This window comes from Erpetoichthys calabaricus, chromosome 4, assembly GCF_900747795.2.
Source record: "Erpetoichthys calabaricus chromosome 4, fErpCal1.3, whole genome shotgun sequence".
NCBI classification, from domain to species: domain Eukaryota; kingdom Metazoa; phylum Chordata; class Cladistia; order Polypteriformes; family Polypteridae; genus Erpetoichthys; species Erpetoichthys calabaricus.
In genome coordinates this window covers 63101789-63128453 of record NC_041397.2, presented here as the reverse complement: position 1 = coordinate 63128453, position 26665 = coordinate 63101789, and the positions used below count along the sequence as shown (strand labels likewise).

Sequence of the window (26665 nt, the reverse complement as noted above, 5' to 3'; positions counted from 1 at the left end):
TTGTTTCTGAAGAATGATTTTGAAAAACTCAAATCTAACAGATCTAGCTCAACTGGCTATTCAGCCATAATGATGCCTTGTAGCCCCACTATTATACATCACTTGTAAAATAGATGCAGGCATAACAGAAAACTCTCATAAACATGATAGCTGTAGTGTTTTCGTGCAATTGGGAATATTGGAAGATCATTAGTAACACAATATAAGGCTATTTCAATAATGTGACCAGGACACAATCCAGACTGAAAATTTTCATATTGATTGAAGATGCAAGGACAGAATTTTTGAGAGAGTTGGACTTAAATTTGGTTTATATTACTTAAGAAAACTTTAGGGTTCAATTTAATTTCTTTGAAAAATGCATGGCAGCACCTATTTTAAAGGAACTGGGGATACACCAGCCAATAAATATAGTAATTATATTAAGCATGGGCTCTGCAAGCACCATTTTTTCACAGTCAAGTTAGAATTTGTTCTACCTGATGGGACAAGAATTCTCTTTTAAAGTTTGTGGTATAATTAAACTATCGAAAATTAGTTTTAACTTTAACTACCATTGTTTCTAGAGGAACTACTTTGTCTAAAGTCTGCTATATAGATTATTTGTTATTATTTGTACATTGATCCACTTTGGTTTCACTGCTAAGGTTGGATGTTCTCATAATTTCAGTACAACTTTTTAATAAAACCAAAACTGATAATGTTTAAGTGGGACATTGATCACTTTGTTACTTGAACAATTCTTTGAGCAGGGAAAAAGTAATTAAATATTGATTAGGCTTTGTTAACAGATCAAATATGATAATATTTATCCAACTGCATTGGACCTTTCCTAATTTCCATAGGTATAAAAATTTATACCATTCCCATTTATGTGAAAGTTATTGACACCTATAAAATGTACTGTGTTTTATCATAATGAATAAGTAAGATAGAAAAATGTGAGAATAAATAGGCATAGTTTCTGAAAGGTTTATACATTAATAATTGTGCTTTCTACATTGATTCCATATTCTGAGTGAGTGCAGCACAATTGGGTTATTAGTATATTAGCGATAACTTGCATTAATATGGGCATAAAGCAGGGAATATAAAGTAGTACTGCAGGATTTTATTTCTATTGCGCACCAAGCCTGTGTATGTTCATCTATTTGTGTCCAAGTTTTTATAGCTTGTAAGTTTGCTGCCCAGTAATAAAACTGAAAGTTGGGTAGAGCCATGCCACCTTCTGCCTTAGGTCTTTGTTGATGATAAGGAATTCATGCAAAATCTATTTGCATCCAATCCCAATGTGAACACTCATAAAATTATAATGGCTGGGGACTTTAATTGTGTTTTAAATCCACTCTTAGATAGGACTCCTGTGTCAGGGGGGACGATATCTAATACTGCAAAGACAATTGCACAGTTTTTAAATGATCACAACTTATCAGACCCCTGGAGGTTTCTTAACCCAAACTCAAGAACATATTCGTTCTACTCACCAGTGCATTATAGCTACTCGAGAATTGATTATTTTTTTATAGATAATAATTTCTTGTCTACAATTAAATCATGCAAATATGACACAATTGTTATCTCCGACCATGCACCTCTAGTCTTGGAGCTAAAATCAATAAGCCCCTCACACTCACCTCGCAGATGGCACCTTAACCCTCTTCTACTGGCAGACGAGAACTGCACAGAATTTATATCCAAACAAATCCGCTTCTTCCTAGAGACAAACACGCCCACAGAGGTCTCCGCAGGAACACTCTGGGAAACTCTAAAGGCCTTCTTAAGAGGACAGATTATTTCATTTGTTTCCCACAGAAATAAATTAGAAACCAAGAAAATATCGGAGCTAAGAAGCGAAATTACTAGAATAGATGAAGAACAAGCCAGAGTCCAAGCGAAGCTCTTCACGGGAAAAGGCAGGCCCTGCATACAGAACTTAACATCTTAACAACTAAAGAAACTGAACAACTTATTTATAAGTGTAGACATCTTTACTATGAACATGGAGAAAAAGCTAATAAGCTTTTAGCTCAACAAATTCATAAACAAGAAGTTCGCAATGCAATACCAGTAATTACCAACACGAATGGAGAAGAAATTATAGACCATAAAAATATAATGCACACATTTAGAGATTATTATAAATCCTTATATTCTACTGAGCTCAAAGAAGACAACACACAATCTAATGCATTTCTGGATACAATACAGACACCACAAATAGATGCTTTAAGTGCTGAGGAACTGGATAAACCTCTAACGCTAACAGAATTACTAGATGCTATAAAGTCACTACAAAGAGGGAAATCAGCAGGCCCTGATGGTTACCCCGTAGAATTTTATAAGAAATTCTCAACTCAGCTAGCTCCCTTCTTATTGGCAACATTTACAGAAGCTAGAGACAACCAAATACTACCTCAAACATTTCGACAAGCATTAATCACCGTCTTTCATAAACAAAATAAGGACTTGTTACAATGTGCATCATACAGACCAATTTCACTCCTGAATAATGATGTTAAGATACTCTCAAAAATTCTAGCTAGAAGGATGGAGAAAGTGCTGCCCTCGGTAATATCACAGGATCAAACTGGATTTATTAAAGGCCGACATCTATCTTCCAATCTCCGACGCTTGTTTAATGTTATATATTCACCAGCAAAATCAAACACCCCAGAGATATTACTATCATTAGACGCAGAAAAAGCATTTGATATGATTGAATGGAACTACCTTTTCACTGCATGGGAGAAATTTGGGTTTGGCCCGAATATTTGTGCATGGATCAAACTACTGTATACCAATCCAGAAGCTTCAGTTTGTATTAATAACATTTGCTCAGACTACTTTAAGCTAGAACGTGGCACCAGACAAGGATGTCCCTTGTTGCCACTGCTGTTTGCAATCGCCATTGAACCACTGGCGGTTCACTGCCGAAATTCTTATCAGATAAAGGGGATTGTCAGAGAAGGACTGGAACAGAAAATTTCTGTATATGCAGATGATATGGTTTTATATATATCAGACCCAGAAAACACTGTCCCTGCAGTTCTAACAGCACTAACAGAATTTCAAAAGATATCTGGTCTTAAAATTAATCTGAATAAAAGTATACTCTTTCCAGTGAATTCACAAGCATATAATATCAGATTGGACACCCTACCTTTTACCATAGCAGATCAGTTTAAATACCATGGGGTATATATCACAAGTAAACATAAAGCTCTTTATCAACAAAATTTTGCCGTCTGTATGGAAAAAATTAAGCAAGACCTGGCATAGATGGTCAACCCTTCATCTCACTCTAGCCGGAAGAATTAACGCTGTTAAGATGAATATCCTTCCTAAACTTCTTTATTTCAAAACATTCCAATATATATCAATAAATCATTTTTTAAGCAATTAGATTCAACAATAACCTCATTCATTTGGAACTCAAAACACCCACGTATCCGAAGAGCGACCTTACAAAGACCTCAGGCAGAAGGTGGCATGGCTCTACCTAATTTTCAGTTTTATTACTGGGCAGCAAACATACAAGCCATTAAAACCTGGACACAAATAAATGAACATACACAGGCCTGGTCCGCAATAGAAATAAAATCCTGTAGTACTTCTTTATACTCCCTGCTCTGCTCTCCAATAAATGCAAGTTATCGCTAATATACTAATAACCCAATTGTGCTTTACTCACTTAGAGTATGGAACCAAATTAGAAAGCATTTTAACATGGAAAATCTTTTATCGGTGGCACCTCTGCAAGAAAACCACCTCTTTCAACCCTCGCAAACATATCCAGTTTTTAATATCTGGAAAAGTTTTGGATTAAAATGCTCAGAGATCTTTATATAGACAACATATTTGCATCTTTTGAACAATTACGTTCCAAATTCAACCTCCCAGCTACACATTTCTTTTACTATCTTCAAATTAGAAATTTTGTTAAACAGAAATTGCCCGATTTTCCCCACCTCGCACCCTCCACAATGCTGGAAAACATACTGCTCAATTTCGAGGAATTAAACACCATTTCTGCATTATATAAAATCCTATTAGAGTCCCTACCTTTCAAAGATCCAAGAGGACATTGGGAAGAAGATCTCTTAATATATCAGAAAAGGAGTGGAAGGTAGCAAAGCAGAGAATTCACTCGAGCTCCATATGCGCAAAGCATAGAATTATTCAACTAAAAATTATATATCAAGCTCATCTGTCTCGCTTAAAACTGTCCAAAATGTTTCCAGGGCAAGATCCAACCTGTGCACGCTGCAAACAAGCTCCTGCCTCACTGGGTCACATGTTCTGGGTCTGCACCAAGTTAACATCATTTTGGACAAAAATTTTTAAGTGCCTTTCAGACAGCCTTGGGGTCACAATCCCTCCTACCCCATTAACAGCTGTGTTCGGGGTTCTTCCAGACGGACTTGAAGTGGAAAAGGATAAGCAAACGGTGATTGCATTTACTACACTTTTGGCACGCAGACTTATTCTGTTAAATTGGAAGAATCCTAACTCTCCTCTGATAAGTCAGTGGGAAACCGATGTTTTATATTATTTGAAATTGGAAAAAATCTAATTCTCAGTTAGAGGATCTGTACAAAATTTTTTCAAAACCTGGCAGGATCTGATCAATATTATTTTAGAATAAGAGAAACAACTATTACCGCATTTAATTCCCTTCTCCATCTCTTAATTACATATATTTTTATTTCTCCCTTTGCTTATTGTTGTCTTATTAACCCTTTAACCGCCAACTCCCTAAATATTCCCCAAGCCAGGCGAAATCTGAACAATTTTTGTTTTTTTACTTTTTTACATTTTTTTTACATTTTTTACATTTATTCAAGCAGTATTGACCACTAAATGTTGTGCAAGTTGCCAGTGTATACACGAAATCTATAAATGTAACCTGAATTCTCAGCTAAGCAAAACATCTTGATACCAAACCGTGCCCTTTTCAATGGTAGATACTGTCGAAACTGTAAGCGGCCCTTCCACGACAATAAACTTTCATCAACTGCAACTGACGGTCCTGGCATGTAGGGCAACTGAAATGCTTCAAATAAATGATCAATCAAAGGACGTAGCTTGAACAAGTGGTCGCGGTTTGGATCTTTCTTATCTGGCTCGTTTCTGTTGTCATTCAAATGAAAGAATTTCAGCAGCAAAGAGAATCGGTTACGTGTCATGACAGCTGCAAAAATAGGTGTTGCATACATAGGATCTGTAGACCAGTACATCTCAATATCTGGTTTTCTGATTATTCCCATCAACATCAAAATCCCAATGAATTTTTTCATTTCGTTTTCATCAGTGTCAAACCAAGCACGAACACGGGAATGTGGAGGTAAATTGGGATTTTTCTCAATAAACTGTGCTGCATACAGATTTGTCTGATGAACAAAATGTCTAATCAAATCAGGTGACACAAACAGCTCATAAAACTGCTCAGCAGTGTAATTGTTTACATCAACAATAAAGCCACACGTTCCCTCAAATGAATGCAGAAAAGGTAGTTCACCACGGGCAGCAGCCCAGCTGAGATGCTGGGGATACACCCACTCAGCGCCGTCATCCGATGCGTCTTCATTCACAATATCATGCAGCGCACGTTGCTGCTCATCACTGTCACTAAAATCTTCTTCAGAACTGCTACAATCATGATCAGAACTGTCCAAAATCGCCTGCAAAGCCTCACTTGAAGTCAGTTTACGTTTCGCCATATTCACAGCTGTTACATGCGAATCACGTCACATGACCGGCCAAAACAACCACAGACTTGTCGAAATACAACGTAGTAATAATACCCACGCCAAACCGTCAGTTATACTACTTGCCAGGCATTCATATAACCACAGGCAAATGTGCCGGATAATTCCGGCAGTATGGCGTTAGCATTAAAACAACGGTGCCAGATATATCCGGCAGAGGGCGGTGAAGGGGTTAAAAAGCCCTAAGCAATTCTCCTTTAGCTAAGCTCTCCTTCTCTGGTGTGGGGTCTGATTTGTCTTTAATTTGTTTGGTTATAAATTAATCTATTTGTATGGAATGATTACAATAAAAATTAATTAAAAAAAAAAAACATATTATGTAAAAATACCCATTTTTAGTAGACACTTGAGGGCATTAAATTAAAAAATAGGTACCTCCTTATTGTATAGCAGTGTTATAGGATTAAGGTATAACAATCAAACAGTGCTTAAGCAAAGAGTTGGTGCCATTTTTCACTAACCAGAATTTAACACTAGAATTACCAAAACCTACGAAAAAACGTGTAAACCCAGCCCACCTTAAATCCCTTTGCACCTCTCCGTCAGTGTCATTTGTCTTATAATGTGTCTATCAAGACAAGCAGCAAGCAGCCTACTATTCCATCCCCCCCACCGCCGCAGAAAGAGCAAAAAGTTCTCCCAGCTCAAGCCTTGATTATCTGGGAGTGAGGTACCTAGAGCTGTATAAGAAAATAATATATCGTTACTTGTAACATTTGCATTTCATGCGTGTTCTGTTTCTACAACAATCTATGTAAACACATCGTTAAAACAGAAACGTTTTTCATGTTTTAGTTTTAAATGACAAAATGTAGACATGAACTGTATAATGTATGAAGGCTAAAGTCCAAATATCAAATAAACACTTTCACAAAAGGGGCAAGCACAGCTTTCATGGTGCAGCTGTAAGAACTGCTGACTTGTAATAAAGAGGCCACCAGTTCGATACTGGTTCCCTCGCAAATTTACCGTTTTGAGTAATGAGCTGCTCTTATTGTCAATATTATACAATAAAAACATACATTTGATTTGCATCTGTAACAGCTGGTGTAAATTTTTAATAAAAAGTCCCGTGATACACTTGCAGAGCAGGTTAGAGATAATGGAAGTACTGTAACAACTGTTACTTGTTTCCCAATGTATCACTGTTTATGAGGGGTTTCAGAGGAGCGGCAGCATCTTCTTGTGGTGCGTAGTGCGGGGGGTGGTTGGCAAGCAAAGCTTTGTGTTACAAAGCAGAGCATCAGTGAGCCCCAAACCCCAACATGAACATGCTGAGAGTCCCCAGTTCAAATAAAGATGTGTTTATTATACCAAAATACTTCCACAAGTTAACAAAAGTACAGGTTTTTCTTGCCACAGACCAATCCTTCTCCCCAATTCCTTTCACCACCACACTGCCCTCCTCCAGTTGAGTATTGCTCCATGTTCTCCCAGCTCCGACTCACCTGGGTAAAGGAGTGTGGTCCATTTTATTAAGGACCCAGGAGCATTTCCGATGCCAAGGCTGCTGCCCGATGGAAGCACTTCCGGGGTCATATGAAAGTCCATTACAGCAGGGAGCTTGTCTCCCTACAGTGCCCTCTTGCGGCCCCCAGCAATGTCTTTCCTTTCCAGTGGGCTGTCCGTCCATCTCTTTTGGTCCTTCCTTCCAGGTCTGATCCCTTTCTCCTTCCCAGCCGAGATGCCTATCAGCCTGTTAGGAGCCTTCTGTCTGGGTAAGGAACAATCCCCTCTTCTGGCCGAGATGTCCATCCATCCCATGTGGCATGTGCAATATATAACCAAACACACCAAAAGTAAAGTGAAAAAAGCACTGAAAACACACAAGTGTGATGCAAGAGAAATGCTTTCACAGCGAGAGCAAGTTGACTTGGGCGCACAACAGATGACGTTTAAGCTCACTGCATAAGCGCCATCTGTTGCACCTTTTTTTCAGTGTGTGTGTAGCTCAGATGTAGAAGCATTGCTCGAACTCCAGATCAAATTTCTCTCAAATTTAGCTTTCAAACAATGGAACATTCAAAGTTAGAATCATTCGAAGTACAAGGCACCAGTGCAGCCTTTTGTGCATACAGCAGTAACGGGCTATGTAAATTTAGCCAATGCAGCTGTCATAAACGTGAATGGCTCATCTCAAACAATAATTATCTTTGGGTTTCTCATGGATTTAGAAAAAATACAAAACATAAGCATGGCAATAAGATGAGATAAGATGAACGAAATGAATCCCTGAAGCCTATGAAAAAATGCATAATCCCAGGCTACCTTAAATCCGTTTGCACCTCTCAATTAGCGTCTTTTGTTTTGCAAATGTGTCGATCAGCACAAGCAGCAAGCAGCCTACTATCCCATCCCCCCACTGCTGCAGTTCAACTCAGGCAAAAAATTCTCCCAGTGTGTTAATCTGGGTGTGAGGTGCCTGGATTTATATAGGGTAAATAATATATTGTTATTTGGAACACAACTGCTTGGGTGGTGCAGCAGTAGTAACTGCTGACTCATAATCAAGAGGTTGTTTGGTTCGATTCCGGGCTTTTCCCAGAATTACCGTTTTGAGAAGTGAGCTGCTCTTATTGTTAATATTAGAGAATATAAACATACATTTGATTTGAGTCTGTAACAGCCAGTGTAAATTTATGGTACTTGTAAAGGTTAGCATCTTTTTTTTTTTTTATTCAGTTTTTTTCTCTCTGTCACGTTCACACTCCCCCCAATCTGATACTGTTGTTTTCAAATAAAGACATGCTGTCACAGGGGTCAACTCAGATGAGGATGAGGGTTCTACATTGGAGAAAGAGAACAGTAGCCCTTCCTGCTAGAAACATCCCCTCACACATAAAAACAATGTAGAGGTTTTTCATAGGCTTCAGAGATTATGCTTGCTGCGCATTCTCTCCAGCATGTTCAGTTTTATAGGACTGAATATAAAATTCTATTACTAATCTATAAAGTTTTAAATGGCCCTGCACAGAACTAGATCATTAGCCCCTCCATCACTTTGCTCCTACTGGCTCCCCTTGTCTTATAGAATTGGATATACAATTCTGTTATTATCCTATAAAGCTTTTAATGGATTTGCACAGGGTTTTATTGGTAATCTCCATCACTATGCTTGTGTTTTCACACTAAAGTCCACCAATATTGGCCATCTTGTTTTACCCCAAACTAACCTGTACTCTTTAGGTGACAGAGGCAGACTTTGGAGTGACCTCCCTGAACTATTTAGATCAGCTGTCACCTTTCATTCTCTTTAAAAAACAAAGTTAAAACTCAGTTGTTCAAGAAGGCATTTAACTTACCCTGACATTATAACCCTTTCTCTCAATACAGGTGCTCATGTTGATTTACATTTGTGTCACAAATTAGGTTATTTATTCAAGGGTTTATTGTAATATTTGTGTCTTTCTTTATATAGTATTTATATTTTATTATAATGCAAATTTGTCTCTTATTCTAATTCAAGGCTTTGTGTTTCCTGTGTTTATCGTTATTTAGTGTTTACATTTGATATTATTTTGTATCCAATTTTGGATATTTGATCTTTCTTCTGCCTTTTCCCTTCTGTGAAGTGGTTTGAGTATGGGGAAAGCGCTATATAAATATATTGTTAAATATATTTTATGAAGCTGTCAGATCTAGTATGTCAGTGCTAACTCAACATTTGTTTCCATTCCATATTTCTAAAAGTAATTAAGATTAAAGTAAAGTAGTCTTTTATGTCTAAATTGGATTTTGTTTTTCTCTGATTCCTTAGGAATGTAATTTATTTACACCACAAGTTGTTTGCGCTGGTGAATACAGCCTCCTATTAGCCAACTTAAGGAACATGCCGCATGTGGGTTTTTTTTTGTGATGTAGCATTTCAAATAAATAAAAAATACGGTTACTGAAGTTTTAGGCATGAAAGTTAAACTTTCTTTGGTTCCTTTTACATATGTTCTTTTTGAATACCTACAATGAAATATTCTTGATCTTCGTTTTCAAAGATTTGTAGTACTCTGTCCAAGAGCTGTCTGTCTGTACTTGCAGAATCTTACTTTGATTCAAGCCTTACTTCTCAAAACATTGTTCATGCCAGTTTGTTTTTTGTTTCCATTTACTTTTTACAGGTATCTCTTTGCTTTGCAAATCAAGCAGGATCTAGCAACAGGAAAACTAATTTGTAATGATGGCAGTGCAGCACTCCTTGTTTCTCATATTGTCCAGTGTAAGTGAAGGTTATTTTTTTTAATTGGTTTAAAGTGATTCACACACTTAATAACATTATATTCTCACAGATGTACTGTCCTTTACCCAACATACATTAATATGTAACAGGCAAGTAATTTCTTTTATATACTATTTTATAGTTTTATATACTACAGATAAACAGATTAACTCTTAAATAGTTACACCTCTATTAAACTTGTGTATTGATAGTGCTGTTTTTCCATTATGGAGATGGTTAAAAATGACACACAGATAAGCATGATGCAATCAAGCATTTTAAAAGAAAATGTATTTTCTAAGTCTTTATCCAGTCTGTCCTTACCAGTTCAGTAACAATGTAGAAACTGACTATATTTGCCCCCTGAGCTATTATAATTTTAAAATAGCATTAAAAGTATGCAGATATCTTTGGAAATATTTCATTTAAACCAAGCAAACCACTGTAATTTTTCTGTCTATTTGCTATTTTTCACAAGATTAAACTTTGTTGTTTGCTGGGTACTTTTTCAGCTTATATTTGCCATGGGAGTATTTAAGGGAGTATGTTTTAGTTCTAATGACTAATGTAGCCTTGTCTCTGTTTACATTTTTTTCTTTTTTTAACTTCACATTCCACCTGTTACAACTGGAAGTATTATTTGGTGTTCTGTGTTTGTAAAACCTGGTGTTATAAAGTTTTGTAGAGAATGTTAATCCACTGCAAGATACTCACAGGTTTGCATTAACCAGTTCAGGGTAATTTGGAGTCACATTGATTGCTTGTTTTTGGACTTTATGAGATACTTATAGTTCCTGGAGAAATGCTACTTGAAAACTCAATTTTATTGTCATTCATTGAGATATATAGTATATGATTGAACAAAATTTCTTTCCTTACAGGCCCCAGTACATAGGCAAAATAACATACTGTAAATTTAACATACACCATAACATTACCAAAACCAGAGCAACAATAAAATATAACAAGACAAAAGATGCAGGATTATAAAACTTGAACAGAGCCCAGTATCCATATTACAGTGCAGAGTGCAAAATGATAGTACATAATTGGGGGAATGTTATAGGGATATAGTACTGGCTGACATGTAGGAGTTCAAAAGTGTGACAGCTGGGGGAAAGAAGCTGTTTTAGGACCTGGCTGTGTTGGTCCTAATGCTGCGGTATCTTCTACCTGACAGCAGGAGGTCAAATAATGCATGTGGCGGGTGAGAGACATCTTTAACAATGGCGTAGGGTCTACGCAGACAACGTGTCTGAAAGATGTCCTGGATTGAGGAGAGGGAGACACCTATGATCCTTTCAGTGGTCCTCACTACACGCTGCAGTGTCTTGCAAATCATGGACTTTGCTGATCTCAAACCACACAGTGATACAGTTTGCTAGAATGCTCTCTGCGGTTCCTCTGTAAAAGGTGGTAAGAATGTGTTGTGGCCAGCGAATTCACTTCTGTCAGTTGGATTCTGACTTGCTGGTGCAGTCGTGGGTGAGCAAGATGTCAAGCACTTGCATTTATTTAAAAAATAAAGAAAAGAATCCTAGACAAGCAGATTTCTTAACGGCATAGAATAAAACAAATCCTAAAGCATTTTATTATGTTTAAAGGTTATTTTCACACAAATATTAGAAAATACTTCTTCATGTTGATGATAATTGTAAGCTCATTGAACAGTTTACCGTGTAGTGTGGTTAGAGTAGAGTAGCACGTTGGACTCCTTCTGATTTCTGATTGATGCTACTTTGGATACACTTCATAATAGGACTTAACCAGTCTCCGACTGTATTTAATACTTTTTGAGACTGTAAGGTATTCTTTTTTTATGAGCTGTTGTCATGATTTTTTTTAAATTAGGTAATACAGCCAAAATTGATTTTCAAGGCTAAGAAACCGACAGGTATTGGGCAGGGAGTGTTAATAAAGTTTATCATGAAAAGAACATGTAGGTATTTGCAACATAATTTATGTATATTAGTTAACTTGATTGTAATAAACAGTGCCTCCAAACATTCTTGTAAAGTCAGTTTTTCATATATCAGTATTGTCTGATGTGACAAATCAACCTGCTTTTTAAGCACAAAGGTAAAATCCGTGTAAGATACCTGCCATCATGTATCAATTTACTGAGTAACATAAAACATAAAAATATGGCTTTGAATTATCTTGGTATGGCCTCCTTTTCAAGAGATGGCTCATGCAGTAGCTTCGCAAAAAAGGAAAAACACTCTTATAAGCATTAATCTCTACTGAGGGGGTCCTAAAAGAAGCTACCAACTTGGTGGATATACTGGTGTTGTCCCTGGGTACCATTTATTTTTCTGCTCTTTTATATAACAAAGTATTTCTTCTCAGAACTAACTAAATATTTTTTTTCAATAATAAAAATTGTATATTATTTCTAATCTTTATAGAATTATAGTAAGTGTTAAAGAGGAGTGTCGGGAACCTCTGGAAATGTGCTAATTCACAGGGTTTAGCTAACAGAAAGCTGAGTGCAGGCGTCACGATCAGATGACTGGCGATATGAGACTGTTGAATGCCAGTATTTTATATTTATTTAACGTAAAAAAACAACTGAAACAATAAACAAACAAACAAACATACTGTAAATAAACCAATATGACGGAAAGAAAAGTCTGTCATGAACAGGCAACCACTTCTGGTCGAGGGCGTGACCTTATTAAACTTTCTTAACAGTAAGTTATCTTAAAATTGTTTAGTAATTGTTGCTAATTAAATTGATTAGTACTATAGGTTTATGAAAAACATTAATCTTATTGAATTGATGATTGGTTTTCTATTTTATTTGTGACTATTGCTGCTTTTCCACTATAAAGAAAAAGAAAATTGTACCATTTATTTTTGAACTGAAAACAATTATTTTTCAAGTAATTATAAAGTGCATGCCATAAAATGAGCAGTATAATGTGACTACCATTCTCTCTCTCTCTCTTTTTCTTTTAATCAGCTGAAATTGGTGATTTTGATGAATCCCAAAACAGGCAGCAACTACTGAAGAATAAATATGTACCAGACCAAGAGGCACTGATGGATAAGATCAATGAATTTCACCGGCAGCATTTGTATGTTACTTATTTCTTAATATGATGCAGGATGCCTCAGAGTACAACAGTAATAAAAATGCTTGGGTTTTCCATGGTTTTTAGTAATAGAAGCATTAAAAAAATATGTACATCAATTTAAGCAGATTTTACTGGACTGCAGAGAATGAAATTTGAGAAATAATGGAAGGATTTGGATAGATTTTGTATAAGCAAATAGATTAAGTGTTAATTTCACAAAAATGTTACAAAATATTTCTTCACAATTAAATAATTAACAGATTAAATAACATATGAGTTGAGCAGTAAATTAATCATATACTCATACCTTCAATGCTTGTAGCTCATTGATTACATATTTTCAGAAAATATGTAAATAAAGGACCATGGTTTTACCCTTAGTTGTGAAAAATAACATTAGAGGGGACCCTGCTTATAATGTGTGATGTTAGAAGACCGGCACTGTAAATTAAATCATTTTGCATAAAGTTAAAATTCATAAATCAGTGTTTGATTTTTACTATGTATCATTCCATTGGACATTTTGCGTGAAAGTCACTCACACAAAGAATCTTCATTTTGTAATGTAGCGTAGCTATTAATAATTCTTGTGTTCTTAGCTGTACATGTAGAAGTAAAAGTGATAGTTCATGTGGGCTTGATTTAGTTCTAGTGGTAAACCGCTTGTTTTTCAGTATGCAATCCTGTAAAGTATTGTTAAACCTCATATTTCTATACTAATTAAAAATCAGACATGATTTATCTATAATAATAAAAGGCAAAGCCCTCACTGACTGACTCACTGACTCACTCATCACTAATTCTCCAACTTCCCGTGTAGGTGGAAGGCTGAAATTTGGCAGGCTCATTCCTTACAGCTTACTTACAAAAGTTAGGCAGGTTTCATTTCGAAATTCAAAGCGTAATGGTCATAACTGGAACATATTTTTTGTCCATACACTGTAATGGAGGAGGCGGAGTCACGTATCGCGTCATCACACCTCCTACGTAATCACGTGAACTAAAAACAAGGAAGACATTTACAGCACGAGTCACACGCGGGAACGAAGGTAAATGACGTTAATTTTTGACTGTCTTTTAATACTGTGTAAGCATACATATTAACACATGTGCAATTAAACGTGTGCATTTACGGGGTGATTTCTCAGGCTTAAAAGCTCACCTTTTATCAAACGCGGGAAGAAAGGTAACTGACGTTGTTCACTGTCTTTTAATACTGTGTAACCATACATATTAACACATGTCCAATTAAACGTGTGCATTTACGGGGTGATTTCTCAGGCTTAAAAGCTCGCCTTTTACTAAAAAGGTAAATGCAAAACTATTTTCAATCAGTTTATTGAAACGCTCCCGTTAAGGATTGCAATAACATATTCGCGAGATTAAAGAACGAAGTAGGGGGAAATGGAGGAACAGCCGCAAACAGCGAACAGCAAAAAATTAATTAAACAATTGAGAACGGAGCGAGTTAAGCGTACAAGCATGTTCATAAGGGAAACAAAGCACGGTGTAAAACGTAACTTTCAATTAAGTTTATAGAAACGCTCCCGCTGCGGATTGCAATAACATATTCGCGAGATAAAAGTTTAATGAGAAGACACGAGGTATAAACGAACCACACGCCGTGGCGCAACGTTAGGGGCAACAGTTTCAACCATTCTATGATCTGCTTATCGCAACTGAAAGACGGCACATGGCGGATGTTAGCTGACTTGCTGACCGCAACGTTAAGGGGCTTCAACAATGGCGCTCACGCCACATCTCAGTGCCAACACTTTGCAGACTGTACTTAAAAGACACGCCCTCCTCACTGGACAGTTAAAAACACCAATCAAACTAACGATGACATCAAGTATTACCCAATCCAAAGTAGGAAAGGAGGCATATGCGTGTGGGATGATTTGTATGAGACGCTGCTTTAAAAAAAAAATGATAAAAAAAATACGGGATAAATCCCGTCCAGTATTGATTCAAAACGGGACGCGCAATTTCATTCTCAAACGCGGCACGATTCCGTATTTTAAAGGACGGGTGGCAACCCTACAGTGCCAGGTAACCACCCATACAATCAGATTGTGATTCAGACTAGGAATGCAATGAATGTAATTACCCCGATCTACATACAAGGCGAAAGTCTTGCAACATTCAAAGGTGATGGTTTGGGATAAGTACACCATACAACATAAAAGAGCTTATGAAGCCTTGAACCGAAAAAAGCAAGATCTCAGAGATCGTAAAAAAAAAAATAGGAGGTAATGTCGTTTTACTCGCTGTAGATTTTAGTCAAACATTACCAGTTATTCCACGAGGGAGACCAGCAGATGAACTCAACGCGTGTTTAAAATCCATGCTTCTCCCACGCTCGGTTATATGTCGCGTGTTCTCGGGTAGGTGCACCAAAAAATGTATACATTTAAGCATGTAATGGGCAAACAAAAAATGAGGTATACCCGAAGGCACTGCAGTAGTACTTCATGTAACTTTACTTCTTAAATGTTAATGTTTTACTGTTTAATAATTTATACGCTTCTTATATGTTGTTCAAATTCTTTTATCAAAATACCACTGACAGCGCAATGCACGATAACATGGAGTGAATACACCATACGCATCCGCCCACGGCTGCCCTGCTGTGCGCAGATAGGAGTTGATTCTACAATAAAATAAAGATAAAAAGAGTAAAACAATCATCACCCATAAAGCGTGTGTGTGTGTATATATGTGTATATATATATATATGTTGATATGTGGATGTGTATATGTGTATATATATATATATATATATATATATATATGTAGATATGTATATATATGTGTATATGTATATGTATATATATGTTTATATATGTGTGTGTGTGTATTTTATATATATATAAAACACAGCAACACTCATAACAATGACAACACAATTACATTGACAATCATGTTAAGTTATTTTTAAAATGTTTCCTTTTTTTTTCATTACCTCTTTAACACACTACTTCTCCACTGCGAAGTGCGGGTATTTTGCTAGTGAGACATAAATGCCTAAAGGCAGCGAAGATAAATAAGCAAAAGGCAGCAAAGTAAAATCATTTAACATAAAGGGTCTTGTGATGTTTTAACAACAATAGTATTTTCTAGCTCTGTCTTCATTAAACAATATTTAAATGGTGCTTGAATTTCTGATTACTCACTCTTGCCAATCCTGTTGACATTCCGATCCTCAAACCTATAATCTCCCACCCCAGCATTAAGCCCTGAAACACTGAAATAGTTCTGTCTCTCTATTATAAAATAAAAGTCTTTGGGAAGGAGACTAGGGAGACGAGACGTGATCTTCTCGGAAGACAATTTGAAGTCCTGCGAGAGACACTTTAACTTGCTCCCAGCTCTTAAAACAACAACAAGCGACAAGCAAAACACCAAGCTCGACAGCAACAAAAAGCCAGCAGATGATCCTACCGCTTCTCCTTAGCGTGTGATCAGCCCCCCCTCCCTCTGCGAGCGGCAGAGACACGAAGTGGCAAAAAGGACAGGCTTTTAAATGATCAATGCGCAATGCGACAGCAGCAGCAGGAGAAAGACAGCATTTGATCCAACGGCATCTCCTTAGCATGCGTTCAGCTGCCCTCCCTTCACAACGCGAGCAGCGTTATACATTTTGCGAGAAAGAGATTTAACCACGCCCAGGGCCGGAAATAAAGGACAAGTATTGTTTTTAGAACGTCACGTGAGACAAGGTAGTGATACATCATTTAAAAGAAATCCACGGACATCTAACCTAGCAGTTTGTTGGATTGCTTTTGGCAGAAATGCTTCATGTGCTCCCAGCTCTTAAAACAACGACAAGCAAAACACACAGCTCGCCAGCAGCAAAAAGCCAGCAGATAATCCAACCGCTTCTCCTTAGCGTGCGTTCAGCCACCCTAACCTCCGCCCCCTTTCACAACGCGAGTGGCAGAGACGCGAAGTGGCAAAAGGACAGCTGCTGTACAGGCTTTGAAATGATCGGGCTGTGAGACGAGCAGAACAGGCAGCTCACCAGCAGCAGAAAGACAGCAGATGATCTGACGGAATCTTCTTGGTGTGCGTTTAGCCACTCCACCTTCACAACACGAGCAGTGTTATACGTCCTGCGAGAAAGAGATGTAACCAAGCCCGGGGTTGGAAATAAAGGAGAAGTATTGTTTTTACATAATGCATATGTAACAATTCCCACGAAAATAACAATCTCTTTAAATTGTATATCTGGTAAACCAAACCCGGGGAGTGGGCAAGCGAAATGAGCAGGGGGCGGAGCCCCCTAGTAATATATAAAGTAAGTACCTTGCCGCTAAGTACAGAGCTTACATTTCATGAAAACACTGGAACTCCCAGCAATAGCCTTATTCATCACCTTAGGGTAAAGTTACAAGACTTTACAATTACCCCCTTGATATGCTACTGTTAGTTTTTTATTGTACACTATCTTAATGTCTAACACTGCAGCAGGCTTATTTGTAGTGCTATGTCCTAAAAAAAAAAAAAAAAAAAGTGCAAGTTTATAAAATATTCCAAGGCCAAAAATGATTTTTGGACATCCTCTTTTCCCCTCTTTCTTTTCTCTCTTGTTCTGAGAGTTCAAAATATTTCATTTTATGGCCAAAATATACTTATTTTATCACAGCACAGAGTGCTAGTTATGTCTCAGACACAATCCTCCTCCTGAATGCTTTTTCCAAACAAGCAAAAAAAGTACACTATTATGCCAGAAACCTGTTTAATGAAAACTTAAGGTTGTTGCTGTATAGCAAGATAGATTACACTCACACTGTGCTACATTTTAGACCTCATATTCTCATTAAGTTGAACTTAACACTAATAGAGAAGTTTTGTCACTGTTGAAATAGTACATTTATTAGACCAGAATCTGATGCATCAAGCCAAAAAACAACAACAGAAAATAACAGAGGATTTTAAAAGTTTTTTTCTGTAATATGCATTATCATCAAAACAAGTGAAACAACATCCCCTAGAATACAACTCTAGTATTGCTTAGGGAAGAAAATTAAGTGATAAAGGATCAAGTAGCAGAGTTGCGGTGAAGGCATTTTCTCATCAGAACTTTTCATATGTCCTTAACTTTCATTATTTTATTCTATATCTCTTCTGCAGCAGATAACTGTACACTACAGAATCTTTTAAGTACTTTTAAAACTTGAAATGACCATAAAGTCATCACAGAAGCTTGAAGGGTTGAGCCATTACAAGACTTTAATATATAATAATAGTAATTTCCACTTAGTTACTATTTTCCCTTCAAAGTAGCACAGTGATTCTAAAGTTACCTCTACCACTTCACAGATCCAAACAGATTGGGTTTGAATACTGTCTAAATAACTTTCTGTTTGAAATTTGCATGTTCTCCAGCATTGGTGTGTGCATGAAATTTCTCTGTGAGTCAGTGGTACCTGTCCAGGGTTGAGTCCTGTCTTACATTTGTAGCAGTGATTGACTAAGTTTACCCACGATTTTTCAACTGGATTAACATGCAAGTAGGAATTTCACTTTACTCTGTACACAAGGCAATAATGACTCTGTAAAACTATAAACCTATTGGTTGCATAGAGTGGATTGTTGGAATTTTCCTTTTTATGTGGAAAACTTTTTATATTAAATTTTATCTGCCATAAGTTAGCAGTCAATGAGTCTGCTATTGTGCATTGACTGTCCTTTGATGCATTATGCATTAAGACTCTACTTTTCAGTTCTGTCATATCAACCTATTCAGGTGCATAGTGATTTCAGAGCATCTCTAGAACTTCATTTCAGTCTCTTGCGCTTTCAGTTACATTCTGACAGTCTCTTCCCAGAACTGTACAAGGCTGATGGGCACACATATTCAGACTCAGCCATACAAAGCCAGCTTAGAGATACTAATTAGAGCTACTGCATGTACTGTACATCTTTGGGTTATAGGAGGAAAACCGGAGAGAACAACCCACACAAAAAATAGGGAGAACAATCACATACTTTACAGACAGTGACCAGGCCATAAATAGAACTTGGGTGACCTAAGTGCTAATAATTGTGGTATTTTGTCTCCAGTTTCAAATTTCTTAGCATTTAAGGTCTTATAAGCTGCTCAAAAATTAAAGGAACACTTTGAAAACACATCAGATCTCAATGGGAAAAAATCATGCTAGATATCTATACTGATATGGACTGGGTAATGTGTTAGGAACGAAAAGATGCCACATCGTTTGATGGAAATGAAAATTATCAACCTACAGAGGGCTGAATTCAAAGACACCCCAAAAATCAAAGTGAAAAAATGATGTGGCAGGCTACTCCATTTTGCCAAAAATTCACTGCAGCCACTCTGCAATGCTATACTCTGATTAAAAAGTGATCCTTTAATTTTTTTGAGCAGTATATTTTAACCAGATTAGGCTTAGAAGGGGCCTTTAGTCTGTTGTGAGAGGAAACTTTGGAAGGCTGTCAGTCTATTTCAGGGTTACCAGATAAAATACATGAATAAAATACAAGAAATAAGTTTAGTTAGTGTGAACAAGTAAAGATTAAATGATGAGTACATAAGAGTAGAATAGTCGTACAGTATAATTGGATTTGGTGCTGTTGCTCTTGAAATATGACTCTATATATATCTATATATATATATATATATATATATATATATATATATATATATATATATATATATATATATATATATATATATATATAAATAAAATGTATATATATAAAATGTATATGTACTGAGGGGGCAAGCCCCCCTGATACCTCCGGCGCCCAACCCCAAGTTGCGGCCAGAATGTTAGTAAAATCTGTAAATGTACAAAAGAAAAATGATTATTTATTGGAGTCAAAATCACAAAATTCTATAAATATGTAAAAGAAAAATTAATTATTAACGGAGTAAAAATCATGAAATGAGAATAAAATATTTACTGTCTTACCAATTGGAGTATTCCCGTTAAACTGAGGTCCACTGTGTGCGATGCATGACTTGCTTGATATTTTAATTTATACTGTAATTTAAAAACAGAATAAGAATCTGGAAATCTAACAACATCACATTAAAGTTCAATAAATTCGGAATAGAATAATACCAAACATATATATGTAGGTTTTAAAACAAGCTCGATTTAAAGTGTGACAAAAAATGTGACATAAAATCGTTTGTGTGCGTGTGTGTGTGTATATAGTATAATAATTAAATGCACTTAAATGTTCATTGATTGAGCTTCAAAAACAGACCTAGGTACAGAATTTCAGACAGTTGACTTGCACAATAATAATAAGATAAAAAAAAATGTAGACTGACATTATTGCTTGATAGGGCTTTTTCCAGGGGTTGTTTAGTGAAATTGCAGTCATATCATACTGCAATTAAGGTACCTACAAATGCATGCATTGTTTTTCATTAAATTTGCCAAAATTAATCAACTCATTAACTTGATTTCCAAACCTGTTTACTTCATTTCAGAATAAAATCTGATCTTTTGTAATCAGTACCAATTAAAAAAGCAGTAAGGTTTTATTTTTTGTTTTGAGTTGCTTTATACCTTTGTTGTTTTCTAAAATGAAAAATAGCTTAATGTTGACATTAAATTTTCTCTTTTCAGAGGACAGACACCTGCAGAATCAGATTTTCAGTTGTTGGAAATTGCTCGACGATTGGAAATGTATGGTATTAGACTGCATCCAGCTAAGGACAGAGAAGGCACAAAAATTAATCTGGCAGTGGCACACACAGGGATTTTAGTTTTTCAGGTATGAGAACAGCTGCTCTTTTTACTATTTTCCATTTTTCTGCTCTAGTAAAGATTAATAAAAAAACAATAACACAAAGTTCACATTTTCCATGTAAGGTATGATAATTGTATGTAACATTATGCTCTTCCAGTGTCCATTAGATTTTTCTCTGTGTACTCTGGCTTTTTCCCACACACCAAAATGTGAAGTTCATTTTATTCTCCATCTGGGTGCTCTCTTGAAAGTCATGATGGAAAGAAACAGAGTTGAGCAAACTAAGCCATACCTCATGTTTGCCCAAAACACCACAACTGGCTGCTCCAGATATGGAGAAGAAGCATTTCTTCTCTGAAATTAGGTATTGTTAAGCTCCACTGCCCTATTATGAAGAATGAGCCCAGCACTCACCAGCAACTTTATTTAAGCCACTTGCAGTTGCGATTACAGAAAATACATTTTGTCTTTAATTTCTGTTTAATCAAAATTAAATGAAACTGGACCAGTTAAATGTTACTCACGGTTCAGAGTTCAATATAGTCCTGGACAGTGTTTGCAAAATTGACAATGATGCTTTAATTTATTGGTCAATTTCATGATCAGTTATACCCCCACAGGTGAATAAGACCTAGAGGTACTGCGGTCCTCGACTTTTAGCAGGTTCTCCCCCTAGCTCGCAAAGGGAGAGCTGCTGATTTCCACAAGAGGACCATGACCTCAGATTACAATGGCTTCAGCTCTGACTTTCACCAGAGATTTCATTCCAGCTGAGATAAAGAGGACAACATCAGCAGCACCCTCACATTCTGACAATTATAAAAAGGGAGTAGTCAAGACACCAATGGAAGTGTCCTCTGAACATGTTAAATGCACTCAACTTAAAGGAAGTATGCAAGCACAAATCTTTGCCATGTGGCAGCTCCATCAGAACCTCATATAACTCATTTACCAATGTGCATAGTCATAAGTCTTCAAAATCTACAAAGGACGTGTTGACAGGATTGTCACACTCCATGACTCAGATATTTGTGCAGTTTATTCTTTGTTTCATGGGTTGGATAGAATTCACATTGTTCCTCAGAGAGCTTCTATTTCAGTACCCTAACAGAAGTGTTTCATCCTCAGTTTGTGGAACACACTATCTTGTTCCATTTTATACAAATGGCAACAATCAGGCCACTATGCCAATCTCAAAACCCTTCCCCTAGCCTTCAAGAGCCATCAAAGAGGTGTGTTATCCAAGATACTTCAAACAGCATCAAAAGCTTTCAGCATTTCCAAATGAGCCTGGTATACAGTACCTGCTGCTAATGCAGCACTTTTTAACACGTACAGGCACCTTAATCACCAAAATGTAACCAGTCTCCACCTTTGCTTTTAGCACTACATTCTCCAAGTAGATCCTATCCGTTAAGTTAAGTAGTCAACATTTCTTCTTTGCTACTTTTTTCCTTTTGTCATGGAAACATTTGCCAGAACCCATTTGAGGCCACCTATGCACAGTTCTCCATAGCTTCACCATTTTCCAGACATGAACCTTAGATGCTCCTTATTGGCCTGCTGGCACCTTTTAGTCCAATTTGGATGCCACGTGTTATTGCCTTAAGTTCTAAATGTGCATGTTACGTGTCAGTTTTTAAAATGGTCCCTTGCACATGAGAGATGCTTATAAGAGAATTACATCCTAATGATGTGACATCCAGATAAGCCCAATGTGTTGTCACAATCGAGCTTTTCACAACCCTGCAATAGATAATTCAGTTTCAAAAATAGATAAATGAATGGATTAACCTTGAAAAATGTTACAGAAAGCAATTTGTTGTTAAAATTTTGCTAATCATTTTTAATGTTTTAAAAAAGGTTCAGCTTTCAGACCATTGTTTCATTAAGCATCTAGTGTGAGTATTTTTGTTCTTGATGTTATTGTATCATTTTAGGTTGACTAGACTATCTATTACAGTACATTGCTATTCTGCACTAGGTTACTGTACTATACTGGCAGTGTGGTATAGAGGACAAAGAATAGAAGTTTAATCCTCAAGGATTCTAGTTCATTCCCTGTGTTTAAGTCACTTTGTGACCCTCATCAGGTGGCTTAACTTGCTTGTACTCCCAGCTGTTTTTTTAAATACCAACAAAAAATGTTAACACTTCCTGAACTTGTAAGTTGCCTTGGGTAACCGTATATGCCAAGCATTTCATAATAAGTAAAAATCCTGTGAAATTCTTTTGAACCCCTATTAAGAATGTTTGAATCTGAAGTACTTTTTTTAGAAGTAAGTTCATTCTTTCTGAGCATCATTGGTAAATTTAACAACTTTTTTTTTTTTAGGGCCACACCAAGATCAACTCTTTCAACTGGTCAAAAGTTCGGAAGCTGAGCTTTAAAAGGAAAAGATTTCTCATCAAGCTTCGATCAGACATGAATGTATGTCAAAATTAGTAGACTGTTTCCAAAAAAAAAAAGTTTGTAACATTATTCTGAGTGTTCTTTCAAACCAGATTCACTTAACATTCCAGATATTTTGATTGACTTACTAACTTTCATGTATAGTCAAGATCCGAAATAGACAAATTGATTAGTGTATTATGTAAAAATGTAAACACAGAAGATTAGAAAGATGAGTTTTTATTCAGATTGAACCTAGATGTGTTTTGTTCCTGTTTTTTTTCTGTTTTTAGACCAATCCTAATTGAATTGTTTCTAATATGGGGCCATGCAGTGTTGTGTTATTAGGCTATAGTATTCGTAATATGAGTGCAAAATGGCTAGCTCCCTCCTGACAAGTGTGTTCTTTAAAATAAATACCATGGAGACTTGTATCAAAAATGGGAATGTTACGCAATGGGGCAAGTCATACAAAGGCAGAATGACTGAAGCAAAACAGAACCAACCAGAAGTAAAACAAAAGCCAAGATGCCACAGTTGACTTGCTTTTACATGTTGTTGAAATGTTGTTTATCATATAGAGTGGTTTACCCACTTAAACACATTTTCTTCTCAATGCTTCTGTTACACAACCCTGACATGTGTTCCGTCTTTACACACTTCCAGCTTTTAGCCATATATCTTTTTTGCTCTTCAGCTACTGTAAATGACAATGAAAGTCACTGTCACACAAGACCTAAAATCACTTGTGTTGTCAGGGACAGGTCTGCTTTGTCTTTATAACCTTCAAAAACCCCAGTCTTCAGGGCTGAATGTGTTTCTTTAGATATGAGAGCAAAGCCTCACTTCTACAAATCAAATACCATGTAATGCCCCTTAAAAGCCCATTGTGAGAGTGCTAAAATTCTGTCAGCCCTCAATAACATCGCTCTTATCTTGAGCAGCTTGGTGTAAGCCTCCCCACCCACCTTATGGCCCAGAGGGTGTGTTGCCTCTTGCCAACTCTTTTTCTCTCTCTCTGTCTCTGAGCAGATGTCAGGAATCCCTAAAATATGTTGAGTTTAGTTACCTGAGAAACACTGCGTGCTTTTCACTCAAGACCCCACGCTCTCTTTAAACAATCCCCCTCAAGTTTTTTTTTCTTCTTTTTCTCCTAGTGATGCCTTGTATGACAGAGTATACTATCCCCAAGACACCCATTTTCCCATAATTGCATGCACAGTATCTTGCTTTTGGTGCTTGTTGCTCTGACTCTTTCTGTGTGTGTGTGTGTGTGTACATATATAAAAATTATTAAAATTATAAATACATACACACACACATACACCTATACCTATACTTGTGTATTAGGGATGCTCCAATCAGGTTTGTTTAGGGCCAGTACCAATCACCAAGTTCATGTTACTGATCTGATATTCTTTTTTTTTTTTTCTTTTTTTTTCTTTCTTTATCCCTTTGAAAACACTTTACATTAAGCTCCTCCATAACCAGATCCATAGATGCCTTATATTCTGTATTAAAGTCTTAACTTTGATATTTTTAGAATTAAAGTACAGATTACAAGTGTTACCTGTGCTTTTTTATTGAGTAAATGAAATTCTATAGGCTTACTGTTAAGTGAACATAAAAACACTAACATAAATAAAATTACCTTAAAATACTCTTTTTAACGAATGAAATATGTACAGAAAATATTTATTCATAATTTATGACATAAATGCTCCTCATAATTACAAGCTGTTATTTAATTTCTTAATGTACTTATCTGAAACAAAGCTTAATTTTTAAAAAAAGGTAGTTGACACCATTTTCTAATTATATATATATATATATATATATATATATATATATATATATATATTGTAGGAAACAGCCCGGACACAGACAGACGGACATCGTTTGTAATCCCAACACACGTTTATTTTACACTATTTGCAAATGTTATAAAGTTCACAACCCAGTGCCGCAGCACCAGTCACCCCAATAGTCCAGGCCAACACACAATGCCTTTCCTCTCTTCAGGCCGCCTCTTTCCCCTCCCAGACCTCGTTCTCTTCCACCCGACTCCAGCCCTGAATGAAGGGAGGCGGCCCCTTTTATTGTCCCCCGTATGTGCTCCGGCAATCTTCCACCGACACTCCCCAGTGTGGCGGAAGTGCCGGCTGCATCCCCGGAAGCACTCCGGGTGTCCCTGCTCCTCTTCCCCCCCCCCAGCACTTCCTGGTGTGGCAGAAGTGCTGAGGTCCAGGGCTCTCCAGGCATTGGGGCGCCCCCTGGCGGTGACCACGGGCCCCTACAGGGTTGAGCTTCAAAGCTCTGTACCCGTGGCCCCCACAGCAACCAGGGCAGTCGCCCCCTCGTGGTCTGGAGGAGACGTGAGCCCTCCTCCGGTCCTCTTGGGCGTCCCGGCTGGGGGTGGTACAATATATATATATATATATATATATATATATATATATATATATATATATATATATATATATATATATATATATATATATATATATATATATTCTCATACAGCATAACATCCGCATATACTGTATGTCCATGGTCCCATAATGTTCTTTAAAAAAAAAAAAAAAAGTTTAGAAATCCTGATCAGAGAACAGGACATAGAGAATGTAACTAACTTATTGAATGCACACAACACATGTATCTCATGTCTGTTGTTTACAGAGCTACCAGTATAGTACTGTACTTTCCATCCTTATTTTAATATGAACTTTTCCTGCTTACAGATTTGAAGTATACCATATAGCACTGTATGCTTCAGCTTGTAGGCAGCAACATCCAATCTTGCATATTAAAAAAATTAATCACATTAAGCACATCTAACATTAAAACATGTAATTATAAAATTAATAAATAAATAATGAAGTAAATACACCCTGAATTATAAAATTAATGTAGAATCAACACAAAGAAATTTTAAAAATATTAAGGGCGTGGTTTAAACTTTAAACAATGACCTTAATCCTGAACTTTTAACAAAATGCTAATTGTACAAGAACAGCCTGAATTTGAATGCCTTCATAAAAGGTAAGTTGAAAAGAAGGCAATAAGAAAATGAGGCCAATGTATTAATTCTCTAATTGGCACAGCATATGAAACATGACTGTTGACTTTGAACACACTGCTGAACACTGATTTTATTGAAGTAATATCTCTTAAATGGGTATATATTAAAACTTGTATTAAAACTCCGCAAATTCTATCCTCAATTGTTCATCACTATCGATGATTGAACAATATACTCTACACAAGTGCTGTGTCTGCGAATGGCAGTCTCCAAGTTGTTTTTTTTTTGTTTTTTTTTTTTTGTTTTTTTTTAACCTCCCCGTGCCCCACCCCCTCAGACAGATTAGTTCGTCTTAAAGATGTAATGCTTTTGTCGTTGGCAGAATCATGGTGTGCCTTGTGATGTCTTGGGTTACAAAAACTTGCCACCACAGAAAATTATTTGGAATACACTGCTCTT

General features: G+C 36.6%; 1 protein-coding gene across 4 annotated transcripts in view; it reads left to right on the top strand.

Annotated features, from left to right (window-relative positions):
- The window catches only part of farp1 (FERM, RhoGEF (ARHGEF) and pleckstrin domain protein 1 (chondrocyte-derived)), a 324030-nt gene that overhangs the window by 199200 nt on the left and 98165 nt on the right, over positions 1-26665 (top strand). For all 4 annotated transcript variants that reach the window (XM_028799538.2, XM_028799536.2, XM_028799537.2 and 1 more), the window contains exons 6-9: positions 9881-9978; positions 12944-13058; positions 20669-20816; positions 23128-23223. In XM_028799538.2, coding sequence (XP_028655371.1) covers positions 9881-9978; positions 12944-13058; positions 20669-20816; positions 23128-23223 — 457 coding nt within the window. The remainder of the gene's footprint in view (positions 1-9880; positions 9979-12943; positions 13059-20668; positions 20817-23127; positions 23224-26665) is intronic.